The sequence below is a fragment of the Xiphophorus hellerii genome, chromosome 4 (genome assembly GCF_003331165.1).
Source record: "Xiphophorus hellerii strain 12219 chromosome 4, Xiphophorus_hellerii-4.1, whole genome shotgun sequence".
Taxonomy (NCBI): domain Eukaryota; kingdom Metazoa; phylum Chordata; class Actinopteri; order Cyprinodontiformes; family Poeciliidae; genus Xiphophorus; species Xiphophorus hellerii.
This window is the reverse complement of record NC_045675.1, coordinates 18710486-18725886: the sequence shown is the minus strand read 5'-3', so window position 1 is coordinate 18725886 and position 15401 is coordinate 18710486. Positions and strand designations below refer to the sequence as shown.

Here is a 15401-nt window from a genome sequence, read left to right as displayed (position 1 = left end):
TCTCTTATAACCAGAACTTTGTGGATGTGGTTGCTATAGTGGTGGCAACTCCAAGTCAGTAATTTTTGGAACACATGTTATTCCATAGAGTCAGGTCCTTTTTTAAGCTAAAATGGAATAAACCCATTACACAAGCGCATAACAACTGTAGACAAAAGCACAGCAACAAGTGAGATCAGCAACCTTTATATTTTTCTTCTCCCTGCAAATAAACCAAATGCAGGATGTGTGTTCTGCTTCTGTATGGTATGACTTGACTCAGCCTTCATGCAAAGAAAAGGACACATTCATCATTCTTGCTCACTAAGACCATAATCAGAAACATATGCCCATTTGAAGTAGTTTAGCTTAATAATATCACAATGGAGAAGCACCATAAATCATGGTGGGAAACCACTTGAGCTTTTCTTTCATTTGCACTAAAAGACACACACACATACCCATTCAGGTCCCCTCCCTTTTTGGTTTGCCATTTAACTTTATTTAGCTGTAATTTGTTTAATTCTCACTTCATCAGACCAGATTGATGTTTATACATCCAGTTTTAACACGACCACATTAACATTTCGATTTGAGGTGTATATAGTTAGGGTTAAAATGACTTAAAATAATTATTAAACATGTTTTGGCATCCTTCCTTCTCTCTCCACACTCCAGTGGAATCACATTGCCTTCAGTTTTGTTTGTATGCTTTCAGCTTCACTGCTTTACAAACTCTTTCTGGCACTGTAATAACACGGCCCCGGGACACTGTGCTTCAACCATATGTTTTCACAAGAAGACACTTGGGCTCTTAAAAAAAACAGAACATGACAACTTAAGTCTTCATTTGAATTCATACTGTGCTGTGAATGAAGAAATATTTATTCTATGCAATCCACCGGTACATTACGATTCTGGACTGAAATCACGAAATCACCCATAAATTGATTAATGGAATTCAAAATTTAGTGTTAAAATTAGTGGTAAAATAAACTTGTCCTTATTCATCCTTATTGGTGCTAATTTCAGTTGATTAAACTCTATTAATTATTACTCTGACTGTGCATATGGACAGGTATGGGCAAGTAGTGGGCCTTACTAAAGGGTGGCTAAAAGAAACAGACCTCTATGTTATCATGTATTTATACTCCTTGGATACATCAAGTAAAGGATTACTAATCAAAATGTCCTCAACAGCGATCAACTTGCAGAACTAACCTGCATTAATCAAATTAATGAGGGTCCAGATGAACAGCGAGACACAGAGGGGTGATTGACAGCACTAAGACCCTCCTCCTAGTTCTGATTGGTTGTTACCAGATCTCACTGGGAGCACTGGAAAAAGGCAGAAGAGCTAGATTTCTTTTTCACACACTGTCTCATACCATGTATTTACTGATAGTTTCAATAAATATGTTATATATATATATATATATATACATGTATATATATATATATATATATAAGTTACATACTGCAGCTTTAAATGTTGAGGGTTCTCAACATTTAATGCTTATTCTTGCTGGACGTCAATGTGCCTAACATCCTGTTTCCTGACTAAATAAGTCAAAGTAGTAACCAACATATAAAGTATTTTATAAATATGTTAAATAAGTTATAAAGGCTGGCTCCCCTTGGTAAATAACTTTCAGTTGGCTCAAATTTACTACATGGAAAGTCCTGCTCTTCATATTGCATTTGTAACAGGTCTAAAAAGCCACAACCAGTGAAGCAGTACAAAACAAATACATCCTCCTTTAACTTCAGCTAAAAGCCAGATTGCACTTTATATTTTTTAGAACTGGGCATATCAAAGCGTACGATAAAAACCAAGTATGCACAAATGAGGAATGAAATTAGAAAACAAGTTAATGAAGTAGATAATGTAAGTCGACATCTGATGAATGGAACAGCTGTCTTTGATCATTGGCACCGCTGTTATCTGGTCATTATTTATTCTTCGAACCAGAGTGCAGACACAGAGAGTGGGGAGGAGGAGAGGCAGAACAGATGAAGATGTATAGAGAGACAGAATCTGCTTTAATTAGTGTGAACAAAGGCGCCGGACGACTGTGAGGAAGATCGCAGAGGAGAAAAAGAGGAGAGGAAAGGGATGAGGGAAGAAACACAAAAAGAAGGAGGCATCAGAAAGGAGTTGTTGGTCAGGATAGATTCTGTAATTAACCAGAAACAGAGGAGAAGAAGCATGCAGTCTGGGAATCCAGAGCTCCTCCAAGAAGGGGAGGGAGGAGCCCATTCACATCTGTCTTCTTTCATGCTCCTATCTCTACTGCCGTAGGAGGAGGGAACACAGCCCCTCAACCTGTCTGCTCGGCCAAAGACGACAGAAATGGTCAAATCTCCAACATCCCCAACATCAAACCTGTTCCCAGGCAGTAAAAGCAGCCCTAACAGTTTCATTGGCAAAGGTGGGATCCCCAGTCCGCTTGGAGGAGGCCTCGGCCGGGGTTTGTCTTTCAAAATCATTCCACAGTTGCTCACATTTAATTGTTGAAACTGCAGTTTTTATGTTGCAGAGAACTAATTGTTCTGTCTCTCGGCATAGACATTCTGTCCACTCTAAACTCCACCGCATTGTTTGGGGACCAGGACACAGTGATGAAGGCGATCCAGGAGGCTCGGAAGATGAGGGAGCAGATCCAGAGGGAGCAGCTGCAACATCACCAGCAGGGCATAGACGCAAAGCTGTCTGCCCTCAGCTCAGTGGGCCTCAACCACTGTAGAGTTGATAAGGTCAGAATCAACATCGTGTAGTCCATTTTGTCCCTGGTTTAGGCCTTATCCAGAACAGTTTTTCATTATATAGCAAGAAATAAGGAGCTGTCTGGCAAAAAATAAGTGGAAAAAACAGAAACTACTGAAGAAACTGGAACATTTTTAGACAGCAGTAATTCTTAAGTCTAATCCTTTCCTTTAATCAACATCCAGGATGGTCGTATTGATAAGAGCTGGCAGAGACTAGTTGCACATGTGTATTTACTCAAATTAGCATGAATGTGTTACTGTGTGCATGCTCAGAGGCTTCTGTGTTGTTGATGTTGGTGTGAGGGCCGTGACAGGCCATGGCAGTGCCCGGTGTGGGTTAAGAAAACTCTGAAGTCTTTGCCCAATTAAAGCCGACTTGCAGCCCTCTCTGTCCCTTGACACGGGATGGGGCTGCTTTGTACCAGGAGCACACACTCCCAGGGATTCCCTTTAAAAATATCTTCAATCGATGAGTCAATCAAGGAAAGAAAAAAGCTGTCCTCTTCTCTTCAGCTTGATGCCATGTTGCCAGTTGGCTGTGAGGAGCAGGCAGAAACTGGGAGCGATGCTCATTAATATTTCAGCACCTGACACTTTCAACCAACACCCTCAACTGGGTCAATGTATATGTAAAAAAGTCTATGAATATCTATTTTGATTTCCTCCTAATTTCGTGTTTGGAAGAAATTACTGCCTTTGCAGGTGGCAATCAACTATGTTCTTACTGAAGTGCAGTAGATAAATTGAAACGACAGAGATGAACCTTCTCTCTGGTATTTATACTCCCTGGCCACAAAAAGGAGTTTACAATAAGAAATCAATCCATTAACTCACTTTGGCTCAAAGAAACAGCTTTATCAAATAGGATTAAATTTTGTTATCCAAGCAAACTTTTGAAAAAAAATGGCTTCCTATTTTATTATTTTTTTAAACAAGGATGTCTTTAACAGAAAGCCTTTTATGCTATTGTGCAAGTCCCCTTTTTCCAGATTCAGCTGCAGGAGTTGGTACAGCTGCCTTTCTTTCTCACAATAAAGGTGTGCCTGTGGTCAAAAAAGCAGTAAAATCAGCCATGACATGACAGCATTAACTAAACAATGTCTTTTTTTCACAAGCAACACACTGACAAGTTCATTGTCCTCAGTAAGTAGAGCTTAACAGCCTTTACAAAAACAAGAACTTCCCATTTATACTTCTTAGAGACTTCTCAGGTGTTTTATCTGAATTCTTGACTGAACCTGTTCTAAAGACAATGTTAAAATAGTTGTTTGAAGAATTGCTGTGGGTTTTGGTGTGTATGTGTTTGCGGAAAATTAAGATGAAATACTTACAGGACAAAAGAAATCTGCAGATAATTAGCAAATTTGAAGTCATTTTGATGTTTCAAAAAAAATGTTTTTTGCCAAGATCTACTTAAGACAAAGCAGTAAAGGTAATGTTTATGCACTTAAATTCATAAAAAGAAACATGGTAGCTGTCATGCCACAGAGTTTTACTCAGGTTCTGTAGCATATGATGTGCAGTCTGAAAGATGGTGATAATGCACTGGTTCATTGTTCAAGTGTCCAAAGTGGAAGAAGAACAAAATGACTTTTGAATTCTTTGCTGTAACAAAGGTCATTTTAACCACTAGTTCATCTCCATCATCTCAAACAAACCTGCCAATTCTTCTCTCACTGAGGACATTAACAAATATTTTTTCATTCATACAACTGCTGCTCACTGGATACTTTCGTTTTTTCAGACCATTTTCTTTAAACCCGAGAAATGGTTGTTAAAAACAACCATGCACATTTTAGCAAATTGTTTTTACCATGTCAGGATGTCTAGTTGTGCCGAGCTTTGCTCCACAGGTGTAAACGTTTTTTTCACCAAAACATTATCTGTTGTGGACAAGCAGCTACCCCATACCCAAACTCAAGAAAAACTTTCTTCATTGTCCACATCTTAGCAAGGCATTGTCATATATTAGTTCCAATGATATGGTTTCAGACAGGACAGTCTGGTGGAGATAAGCTCTATTAAGTCAGCTAAAAGAATTGCCCCCATAATCTTCATCCTTTGGCTGCAAATAAAGGACAGTAAGTTATAATTCAGCTCTTAAATGAGAGCGGCGAGAGAGTATTTTGCTGATGCAACAAGCCAACAGAAAGGCTCAGATGGTTCAGATAAAAGCTTTCACTTTTAGTCAGTTTCAGAATATTAATATTTTAAGGAAGCTCCTCACCTGACATAAATATGGCGTGGTCTTTAATAGTCCCCCTTTCAGTCTCTTGTTTGGAAGTTTATCATAGTGAGAGCTTACATGAAGAAGATTCTGGAAGGTAACATAAATGGGATTAAGGAGAGGTTAAGATCATTCAGTGTGGCTGTTAGAGGGGGATATTAAATATTGATTTATCCCGCTGTAATGACCAGGCAGAGGAGTGGGTCTAAGTGCTGCTTACAGATAGATCAATTCATCTTTTCATACATAGTGTATTTGAACAGTACAATGCATTCCTCCCTGGCCTTCATCTCTTCTTCCTTCCCTTTCTTCCCTCTGACCTAGGAGAAAGTGGGATAGATCGGACTTTGTTCAGCAGTATATGAGCCTTTAACCTGAGGACATGTAAAATATTCATGCATTACAAGAGCGGGTTTACGTGGTTGTCTTTTTATTTGTCTGTATTTACTATATCCCATCAGTACAATAAAACCTTTTACAACCCTTCTGCAATTTACCTTTTTGAAATATTTATCTAAAGTTATTATTGTCTGCAGAGGGCAATTACTTTGTTCCATTATTTACAGTCTCCTCCTCACCCACTGGAAGCTTTTACCTAGAATGCACCAGGAGATCTGCAGTCACACACAGTCAATGCAAGGCCATTTGTAATGAACTGAATTGTTTCCTTGTATGCTGGACAAATATTGAATATCTGTGTGGCCAAATTTTTATTACGACCTTCAGACCTGTACTAAGAATGTTTAGTAAAAACACAGATTGCTCAGCAACCCTCACTTAATAATTCAGACTTATATTTCAGGAAAATACAAGTAGCTTGAATTGTGCTGTTGTTATGAAACTGTAAAAAAAATCACATAATCAATCTTATAATTATCATACATAAATCATGAGACGCATGATTTGAAGCACACAAGGCTTTAGCATCCATAAAAATTCTAGTCATTTGTGACTAAACAAAAAAAAACAGTTTTATTTAAGATTTTAATCTCCTAGACACCATTCTTTATTGTGATCTACATCTACATTATTACTGATGAAGTGTTTAGTATGGCAGAATTGAAAAAAACAAAAACAGTAACATTGCCAAAAAAAGATCCCCTTTGTGGTCAGTCTTGTGACAGAACTCTTATTTTGCCGATAAAACTTATTTTTGACTGTGACACATCAATTTCTCTGATATTAACACGAATAAAACACAAGATATGTGGCGTACATTAGGTAGTCTGAGATAGAATGTATTCTTCTGCTGACAAGTCCCTAACTGGAATCAAAAGGGGAAAGGTCAGTGTATTAACCTATTGAGCTGCCCTTTCTGCCCTACAACACCACCTCTCCTCAGTATTGATGACTACAATTGTCCATTTTTTTGTATCCCAAAGCTCAGCCTGTAAATATTCAAGTGGAGATTACACCTGTGCTTCACAGAATCCACACTCCTAACCTATGGGTTGTAGTTGCTGCACTGTTCCCCCTGTGTGCGTGCTTGTGTTTGTATATGCGTGTGCATATAACCACATGTAAGTGTTTGTATGCATGTGATGCCAGGGCCCTATTCAGGCAAAGCCCTCACAAAGACTTTGAATATAATCTTGTCTGCTTTGCAGCCCTGGAAGCAATTTTCTGCTCCTTTTCGACTGCTGTCTTGGAAATTGCAAACCAAGGCATTTTGGCTGCAGTGTAAATCCTTGGCATACAAGGGTTTGCCCATCCAAATTAGATTATGCTCAGCTCGCAGGCACTGGCTGCAGCCAGCAATTGCTATTGTGAAGATTGCTTACATTAATGCTTTGTCCAATTGTTCGCCTTTGCCAAAAGAATAAAAAATAATGTAAAAGTGTGTCTGCACAGATGTGGGACTGTCCTGAGTCGAGCCTTTTGCTTCCGTCGAAAGCATCGAGGCTGCATCTTTGTGGGTTGATTTGGCAGTATTTTCCCAGCCTCCTTTTAACAAGATGAATTTCTTGCTCTCTACAGTCGTTCAGAAATGCTACTGACTCAAGTGGTTAAACGCTATGATGCTCCTCACCAAAAGGTGCTCACAAGAAAGAATGAGGGAAAGAATGTACTACAGAAAACTATTTACAGTCTGTGGTATTGCTGAAGTTAGGCTGGAATCACCATAGAATCTACTTGGGGTTTTGTTAGTGTGTTAAAGTGTTAGTGCAGCAGTGCAATATCCCGCTGTTAGTTACTCATGGGGTTTAAAAAAGGCTAAAGGCTGAGGTCCATCTTATATTTAGTGCATCTGTTGTGCAATAATTGAGGATTGAGAAATTGTCACAGCAATGAGAATGACAAATGTCACATTTTGATTCATAGCTATGTATATGTCAGTTTATTTAGAGAAATTCACAACTTTGTTTTATCTTATTAAATTGTCAATATTTCCTCAAAAAGGAGCCTGTGTTCCCTTTGAAAGAAATGAGGTGATGCCCTGACTAAACAAATGGAACCAGAATAGTTTTCTGTTTTTGCTCTGTGATATGTTAGAACAGATGCCAGCCTTTTGTGGCCGCTACTGTTGATTCTGTCACTGCCTGCATTAGCCTTAGCAAACGGACAGCTCTGGGTAGAAAAAGAGCAAAAGCCCCCATGAAAGGACCTGCGGGTTTACCGCATGCCTGGATGTACTTAACATTTAAATTGCTCTAAACTACTGGAAAGCTGCAGACTTATAAATAACATGGTTACAATAAAAATATAAACCAGATGAGGAGGCGAACTGCGAGAAACTGTTACCATGGCAAGGTGTCGTCTTTGTTTCCGGCAGGACTGGGACAGATTGTTAAGGGCTTTGGTCTGGAACGCTCAGTCTTCTCTCAAGAGGCTTAGAACACAGTGGTGACTGACGCTCAATACACAAAGCACTGCATTGTGGTCTGAACTATTGCCTTCAATGTGCCACATGCCAAGTGTGTAATATAACAAGTGCCAGAAATGGACAATATCGGATACAAGTTGCAATTTATGGTTTTGCAGCTGTCAGAAACTCCAAATATGAAAGCCTTAAATCTAGTCGATAATCCACTTTCCAGAGTGACAGAGAAAGGACAGGACAGTGTTCAAAAGAACACCAACAAGTTCAACTCTGAACGGTTAAAAAACAAAGTAAAGTTGGAGTTACTTAGTCATAGACTGGATTTAAATCTCATTCTAGTGCTGTGGTATGATCCTAAACAGCTGTTCACACTCATAAACCCTCCAATAAGCCTGAAATATAACAATTCCTCAAAAGAAGGGTGGGTCAAATTTTCTTCATAAAGACCTAAAAGACTCATGCCAGTTACTGTAAATACTTGATAGACGTTTTAGCTGCACAGGGGCTAATTATTATTTCACTGGCTGCTTTGGATAGTTAAATGTTTCTTTTTTTTTCTTTTTTCTCCCCTTTTATTTATTTGGATAATTTTTCATGTGTTAAATGAAACCGTCATTTGAAAACGGCATTACCAGTTTACTCATACTATCTCTGTCTGTCTCTTATAAAGCATCTATGTGTGTATGTGAGAGTATTCAATAATTATTTTGAATATATATAAAAAAAATCTATTTTAGTTTTAAAACACTTGAAATAAATGCTGCTCTATCTGTTGGATACAGAGTATCTGTCCTCCTTTGCTTAGTTTTTAAACGAGTGCTTAGTTAGAGTTTAATTAACAAAATTGTAGAGAAACATTCAACATATGCATTTCATCAGGTATTTTTAAGATGTTATGGGAGAAATTGTACATATGAAGAAAGGATCAACATGAAAAGAACAAACTCTCCCCCCATCTTCACAGCATCTACCTGACTGCTCAGTGTAGATATTTTTCAGATCTATTTGAACAATCTCAGGCCTATTGCTCTCCCATAGCCTCAGGTTATTTACAGATGTGAGAGAAAAGGAGTGTCATGATTGGCAGTGCTTTGCCGAAATCCAGGGCAAGAAGAGGCACAATACACAGGGCCGTCCGCCACCCGCCTCTGCCCAGAAAACGCCCTGTGGGCAGAGCAGAGGGCCTCGAGCGCATGTTCTGTGGCCAGCCAGATTAAAGCTTTTCTTCGCAACATTGACAAGAGCCCTTTTGGGTTCCCTCGCCCAAGACGTTCCACAGATTTGGCTATCTATTCCTCTTTCTACTTCTCTCCCTTCCTCTGTGACTCACAGCCTCTCTGGCTCTCCTCACCAACTTCACTTGCCAGCTGAAGTCATGTGCAGCTTAAGAAGTCCTACATCTGTTTCTAAACTTCACAGACAAAAGGCTGCACAGGCAGGGCAGAGGAGACTGTTGTGGGTGGCAGTCCTCCACTGCAGCTCGGAGCGCACTGCTGTAATTTTACTTGCGGTATGGGGAGCTGCATGCTGAAGTCATTTAGAGGAGTGACTGGTAGCTTGCCAGCTGTTTGTGGTCAAAAGGGAGGGGTATAATATGCACTGTTACATCTTTTGTTTCCTGATTCTTTATCTTTATCTGTTTTTACCAACATTGTTTTGTTTTTATGTTCTCTTTGGGTTAAGCGACAGCTCTTTCGCATATATTTTCTCCCGGCTTTAATTCTCAGCATCTCTCCCTCTGACTCTGCATTATAAATACAGTTTTTATATTAGCCATACACTGATGGGCCCGCGTTTCCCTGCCTCCTCGTCTCTTCCCGCGGCAAAAAAACTCCACTTCCCCCAGATACTGCATGTCCTTTGCTACTCCGCTGTGTCAGAGTGATCAGTAAAAATTTAATGACACTATAAAATAATAAAACTGCCATTAATTTATCACAGCACTTGATGCGTGGGCAGTAAAGAAGCATTAGTTCACTGAATATTTTCCAGCCCTAAAACAAAACCCCAGTGCTGTGCAGATAACTTATGGCCCTAATTTCAGCTATATTTTTGATTCACAGATATAAATTACCAAACCTATAACCAATAAGTATATTAACTCAGTATATAAAATTTTATGAAAATTTGTGACGCTGTATTGGACTGATAGGCTTGTATTAATTAGCATAGCAGCAGAGCAATACTTACTTTAATTAGACCATAATATTGTAGCACACAAAGTGCTGGCTTCTATGAAAAAAAAAATGTTGACTTAAAGTGAAACAACCTCAAAACAACCCCTAGACAAGACTTTCTTTCAGCGTTGTTCAGAGCTGTCTTAACGCACTGATCTCCAGCGATCATATGACTCAGTGCAGTGGAGGAAGATGCTCAACGCTGCGCTAGTTATTAATGGAAATCATTGACGGATCGTCCCGTCCTCTCTTCTCCCCAGCCCAACATGATGCTTAATGATCATGAGTTTATAAAAGGACTTGATTGATCAAGAAGGGCCAGCGAAGCACAGAAGAGGGATGAGATGACTACTTTATTACAGGCATCCAGCACTAGCAAACACTGTGTCTTCCTACCGGACTGTCCAAGAGGAAGCATGTGGAGCACCACCATCTAGCTAATCGCACTTCAGTCACTTTGTCATCAGGCTGCTGGCTTCTTTCATTAAGAGCAATAATGTGGATGGGTGATGGATAGGGCTCTGTACACGCGTGGCGCACATGTCCACGCACAGAACGTGTCACGGTGAAAAGGCCCCATACTTCGTCTTCTCTTTACAAAGTGTCCTCTCGCCCAGCAGGGACCACCACATATGTCATAATTAGAAAACACTTAAGTAAGCAAAGGGCCGTCAGATAGACAGCCTCTAATCACAGGCCATAAGCAGGTAGTGTTTAATTGTATATCAGAATCACTCAGCTGGTCATAAATAATGAGTGCTCCTTCAAGTATAATGGTAAATTGCAGAGCTCTTTCCGCCTCTCGCACATTCCTTTCTTTTGAGGAATAGTTCTTGAATAAATAAAAGCAAGAAGAAAATCAAAATTCTATGAAAGAGCTCAAATGCACTTGAACTATCTTCATCCTTCATCTTGTCATATTTTTTTTAATATGCAAGGATAAAAGCTCACACAAAAGAGGAAGGAAATATTTGCAATTTTTAGTTTTTTTTTTTTTTTAAATGCACTGTAATTTCTTCAGGCTATTCTTGTCAATATGATTTTTATTTTTTAAGAGAAAAAAAAGATATTTAGAAACTACAATTTAGACCAGTTCATTTTAATCCATATGATTTATGATAGTTCTCTGTATGGGGAAAATAAAACACAATTAAATTTACAGAAAAATTAATGTGTTTGCAGGTGTTATGCGGCTGGGGAGATGTTAGCATAAAGACTCTACCTGAAAGTCTGTTCACACAGGGTTGATCGCAAGAAGGATTGAATGCATGCACCCTGCATATAAAACAAATGTTTTTGTTTTTTGTTTATTTTTCTCCTTATGTCTGCTTTTACACACATCAAGAAAAAAAAAAAACCTTAGAAAAGGGGAGGGGGTATTATTTGTATCATGCAGAGTCAAAGTGTCCATCTCCTAGTTGAGTCTTTAGAGAGCAGGACAGCCCTTCGCTAATGCTCTCTGTATTCACAGAGGAAGTAGGTCATTCAACAATGGAGCCAGCAGCAGTCGGCACTCTCTCCCCTTGCATAATACATTAAGTGTAATGTGCAGCAACTATTCAGAGGCCCTCCGAAAGCTGTTATTTTATTCTGTAAATGCACACGGACATGACATTTAATATTGTCACGGAGTGCTGAATGACAGGGTTTCATTGTGCTCAAGTACAACATGATGCCAAGTTTAATCTGAGCACAAAGCGACATGACAAACGGGAAAACACGGTGCGCTCACCAAAACATGAACCCTGAATAAATGATGGGTGCCTAGCTCTCAGTGCCGTAGACTGGGGAAATAGAGGCTGAGGGAGATGGCAGCGGAGGAAGAAAAATCTGAGCATTGCAAAGAGGGCCGCAGTCCCATTGTGTGCTTGGGATCACAAAGTATCCTTCTGCAAATCTATTTACAGCACCCCTGGGCCCTTACTGTTTCTCTCCTTCCTGTCATCTTAAACTGAATAGAGAACAGAGAGAGAAAAAAAAACACACACACTCCATGTATCTACAAAACAACCTGCATATATCAAAGATCCTTTTCTGCTTCTCAAATTTTCAAATTATTCAGATTCAGATTTTTACAGCTTCTTTCATTGCAGAAATTTTAACCTGTGTTTCTTTTATTTTTTTAACCCGACATCTTGATTTTTTTTCTGCAGGAGAGGGTGCATTTCGACAGCATCGGACACCACCTTGGCAAACTGGGAGAGGAAGGAAAAATCGGCCACAGAGTGATCGACCTCACCAGGCCTGAGGATTTAGATGGTAAGGGGTAAATGAATTTGTAGATACAAACCTCAGAATTAGTACTTTCATTAAAACTTTGTAGCGTGTTTATGGAGTGTTACTTTCCACTGCAAAAATTTAAAGTGTGGTTGCTGAGAAGCACAGCAGTGGTTGTGTCTGAGATTCTTTGGGAGTTGGAGTGAATTCGATTTAAAGTGAGCTATGACTCAGAGGTTTTCACAGGTAGGTGAGCGGTGGATAAGGGGGCACAAGAACAAAGCTGGCTAATTTCCAACCTTGGCTCCTGTTGCTCTTGTAGTTGTTTGAGGTCCCAGGCAGTATGGTGCAAACTCTGGTTGCACCAAGGTGACAAAGCGTCATCCACTTTTGTGGTGCTAGCACCTACACAGAACCATGGAGTGCTTCAGTGCACCAATATTTGTTTGACAAAAATATTTGTGGCAGTTTCTATGGCATTTCAGTCTGCAAGTGCTTCTGAGTGATCTTTGATGCAGCAAAGAGTAAAAGAAATTAATATTTCTCAGGACAACATCATCCATCAGCATTTTACGTAACTCTTGTGAAGATTGTGTAGTGATTTTAGAAAAAAAAGTGACAATATGTTGAGTTCACATTAAGCCTTTGAAAAGGAAAAAAAATGGATAAAATGAAATAGGAAAACAAACCATGAAACGTTTGTTTACCAGCTTTGAAGCATTTGTATCACACCCTGTTTCGTTTCACATCACACCCAATCCTGAAGATGAGAATTAGAGGTGAAATTTGCAGCTTCATTGACATGTTTCCCATGTGAGCCACTGCGGAGGCTCCCATCCCAACCGTCTGACTCCTCGGACAGATGTGTTTTCATCGCTCCCTCTCCCGGTGGGAACCCTCCTTCTGTGGCTACCGTGGAGTCAGGACAGAAACACAGCGCGCACCAGGGCATTTGTGTCCTTTTAAGTCCTTCTCAGGGCCAAGGGAAAAGCTAGCGCCAGACGCCTCACATCAGTGTTCCCAGTGGGCTATGGATTAGGAGCAGACAGAGGTTAGAAGAGGGGATAGGTCCTCTTCCCAGGGGGAGGGGTGGATAAAGACTTTGAGACAGGGCAACACTCATAACTCAAAACAGTTTGCATTTCTTCTTTGCACCACAAATGCATATCAATCTCTCTGTAAACTAAACAGCAACAAGAAGGCAAATACTGATTAAAGCTGAAGAGGGATTTCAAAATGTGAGCAACAAACTGTTTACTCTTCTCAGAACCTGTTTACATTTGAAACCCTCCTGACAATCTCCTTGAACCAGTGAATGCCTGGCTCCGTGGCACATGATATTAGACACGAGCAGCGTTACTGTAGCTAATTTTTGCTTAGATTTTCAAACAAGGTTTAGATAAAAAAAAAAAAAAAACCTTGTAATTTCAGATGTTATTTTTTTCCCCCAAAACATTATACTTCCAGTTTGTTGTGAAAAAAAATATCTACTAAAGTTTATGTGGCTTTTCCACTAAATTCAGACCAATTTATTTTTCCCAGACATCTAAAATGAGTAATGCAATTAGTTTTTTGGAAGAATTTTCACCCCAGACGGAAAGGAAATTACTTTGGAAACATCTGCATTTTAACACACTTTTTCCCAAGTAGATCAGAACACAACGCATATACTTTGGTGTTTCCTCAAAGAGAAAATTACTGGGTGTCCCACCCAACAAATGTATAGGGTGTGAAAGGCGCTAGTCTGCAGCAGCTTTCCCTCCAGGACGGAACAACCAAACTAAGCAGATGCAGTGTGCAGCCAGTGCCTGTTATGGAAGCTCTTGATTGCTTCTGGATGGCAAGAAATGTAATATACACAGCTCATGTGATTTAACAGCTAATACTCTTGGCTAGCCTGAACTTTAATTCATTCATGAGTGGCAGCATGAAGTTCTTCTACTGAATGGGATGTTTGTTTAAAGTTGACCATATCTCCAAGGTCTATAGAATGCTAGAGTGATATGTGGAAGAAGGAAACAGAATTTAGAGAAATGTTACGTTACATAAAGATACAGGGGCTTGGAAAACTGTTATTTCCTCTTGAGATTTTTCACATTTTCTCACATTATAAATTATTATTAGTGTCCCTTTGTTTGTTATACCAACACAAAGTACAGTATAATTGTGGTGTGGAAGAAAATTAAAACAAAATTGTCAAAAATCTTGACAAATAAAAGTCTAAAAGGTGTGGCAAGCATTCGTAGATATCCCTTTCTCCCCTCAAGGTAACCAATTACCTTCAAAAGACACTTACTTTGTAAGTAGAGTGTGGAATTTTTTCTTGGTATCAAGAAATTGTGTCACATAAAAGGCCTGAACAAACAGCATTTTAAAGAGCAAGGAGAACACAAGATATCAGAGATAAAGCTGTGTAACAAAGCTTAGTGCAGGGACAGATCATAAAAAACAATATCCCAAGCCTTGGAGATGAAAGAAAGTGCTATGAGAATGAGGATATTATACAAGTAGAGCACATGTGTGGCACTCCAGTTCTCTAGAATAAGTGTTCTGAAAACTTTAGATGTGCCTCTGCTTTAACTCACCTTAATCAAATAATTGTGTTAATAGTGGGATAAATTTGACTGCATGCCAACATTATTTGGAATTTGACATCACTGAATTGAGCTTTGCACACAGGCAAAACTCTGTTTGTAGTTTAAAGCTAACACCTTGAACACACATTCTCAATGTAAAAAAAAAAAATGGTGGTAGCATCATAGTTTGGGGAAGCTTTTTAGAAGCACAGTAAAGGTGATCACCCTTGACGGGAAGATGGAAGGTACAGGGTGATAAAGTTAGGAAACCTAATTGCAAAAGAAACAACAACCCTAAAAATCCCCAACCATAGCTACAGTGGAATTGTTTAAATGAAAGCATATTCATGTGCTAAATTGGTTTGAACTGATTTTCACAGGTGTTTTCCCTCTGATCTGACTGACACTGTGTAAATTTGAGAAAAAAAAAAGTGCACCATCTCAGTCTTGAGATGCACAAAGCTGGTAAAAACGCAATTTAGCATTACTAGCTGAGTAAATCAAGAAGGTCAAGAGTAGTTTTTATGTTCTCAGGTGGTAATCTGCCACCTGCAAGTTGTAACAAGCAAGCCATATGTTGTTAAGTCCTGCACGGACTCTTAACGCATGCATAATCTGGGAAGCTAAAAATAATA

At 39.3% G+C, this 15401-nt stretch overlaps 1 protein-coding gene across 4 annotated transcripts in view; it reads left to right on the top strand.

Moving 5' to 3' along the window:
* Positions 1-15401, top strand: part of sox6 (SRY-box transcription factor 6) — a 143960-nt gene that overhangs the window by 112312 nt on the left and 16247 nt on the right. For all 4 annotated transcript variants that reach the window (XM_032561022.1, XM_032561021.1, XM_032561024.1 and 1 more), the window contains 3 exons: positions 2282-2450; positions 2549-2736; positions 12127-12232. In XM_032561022.1, the coding sequence (XP_032416913.1) occupies positions 2282-2450; positions 2549-2736; positions 12127-12232 (463 nt within the window). The remainder of the gene's footprint in view (positions 1-2281; positions 2451-2548; positions 2737-12126; positions 12233-15401) is intronic.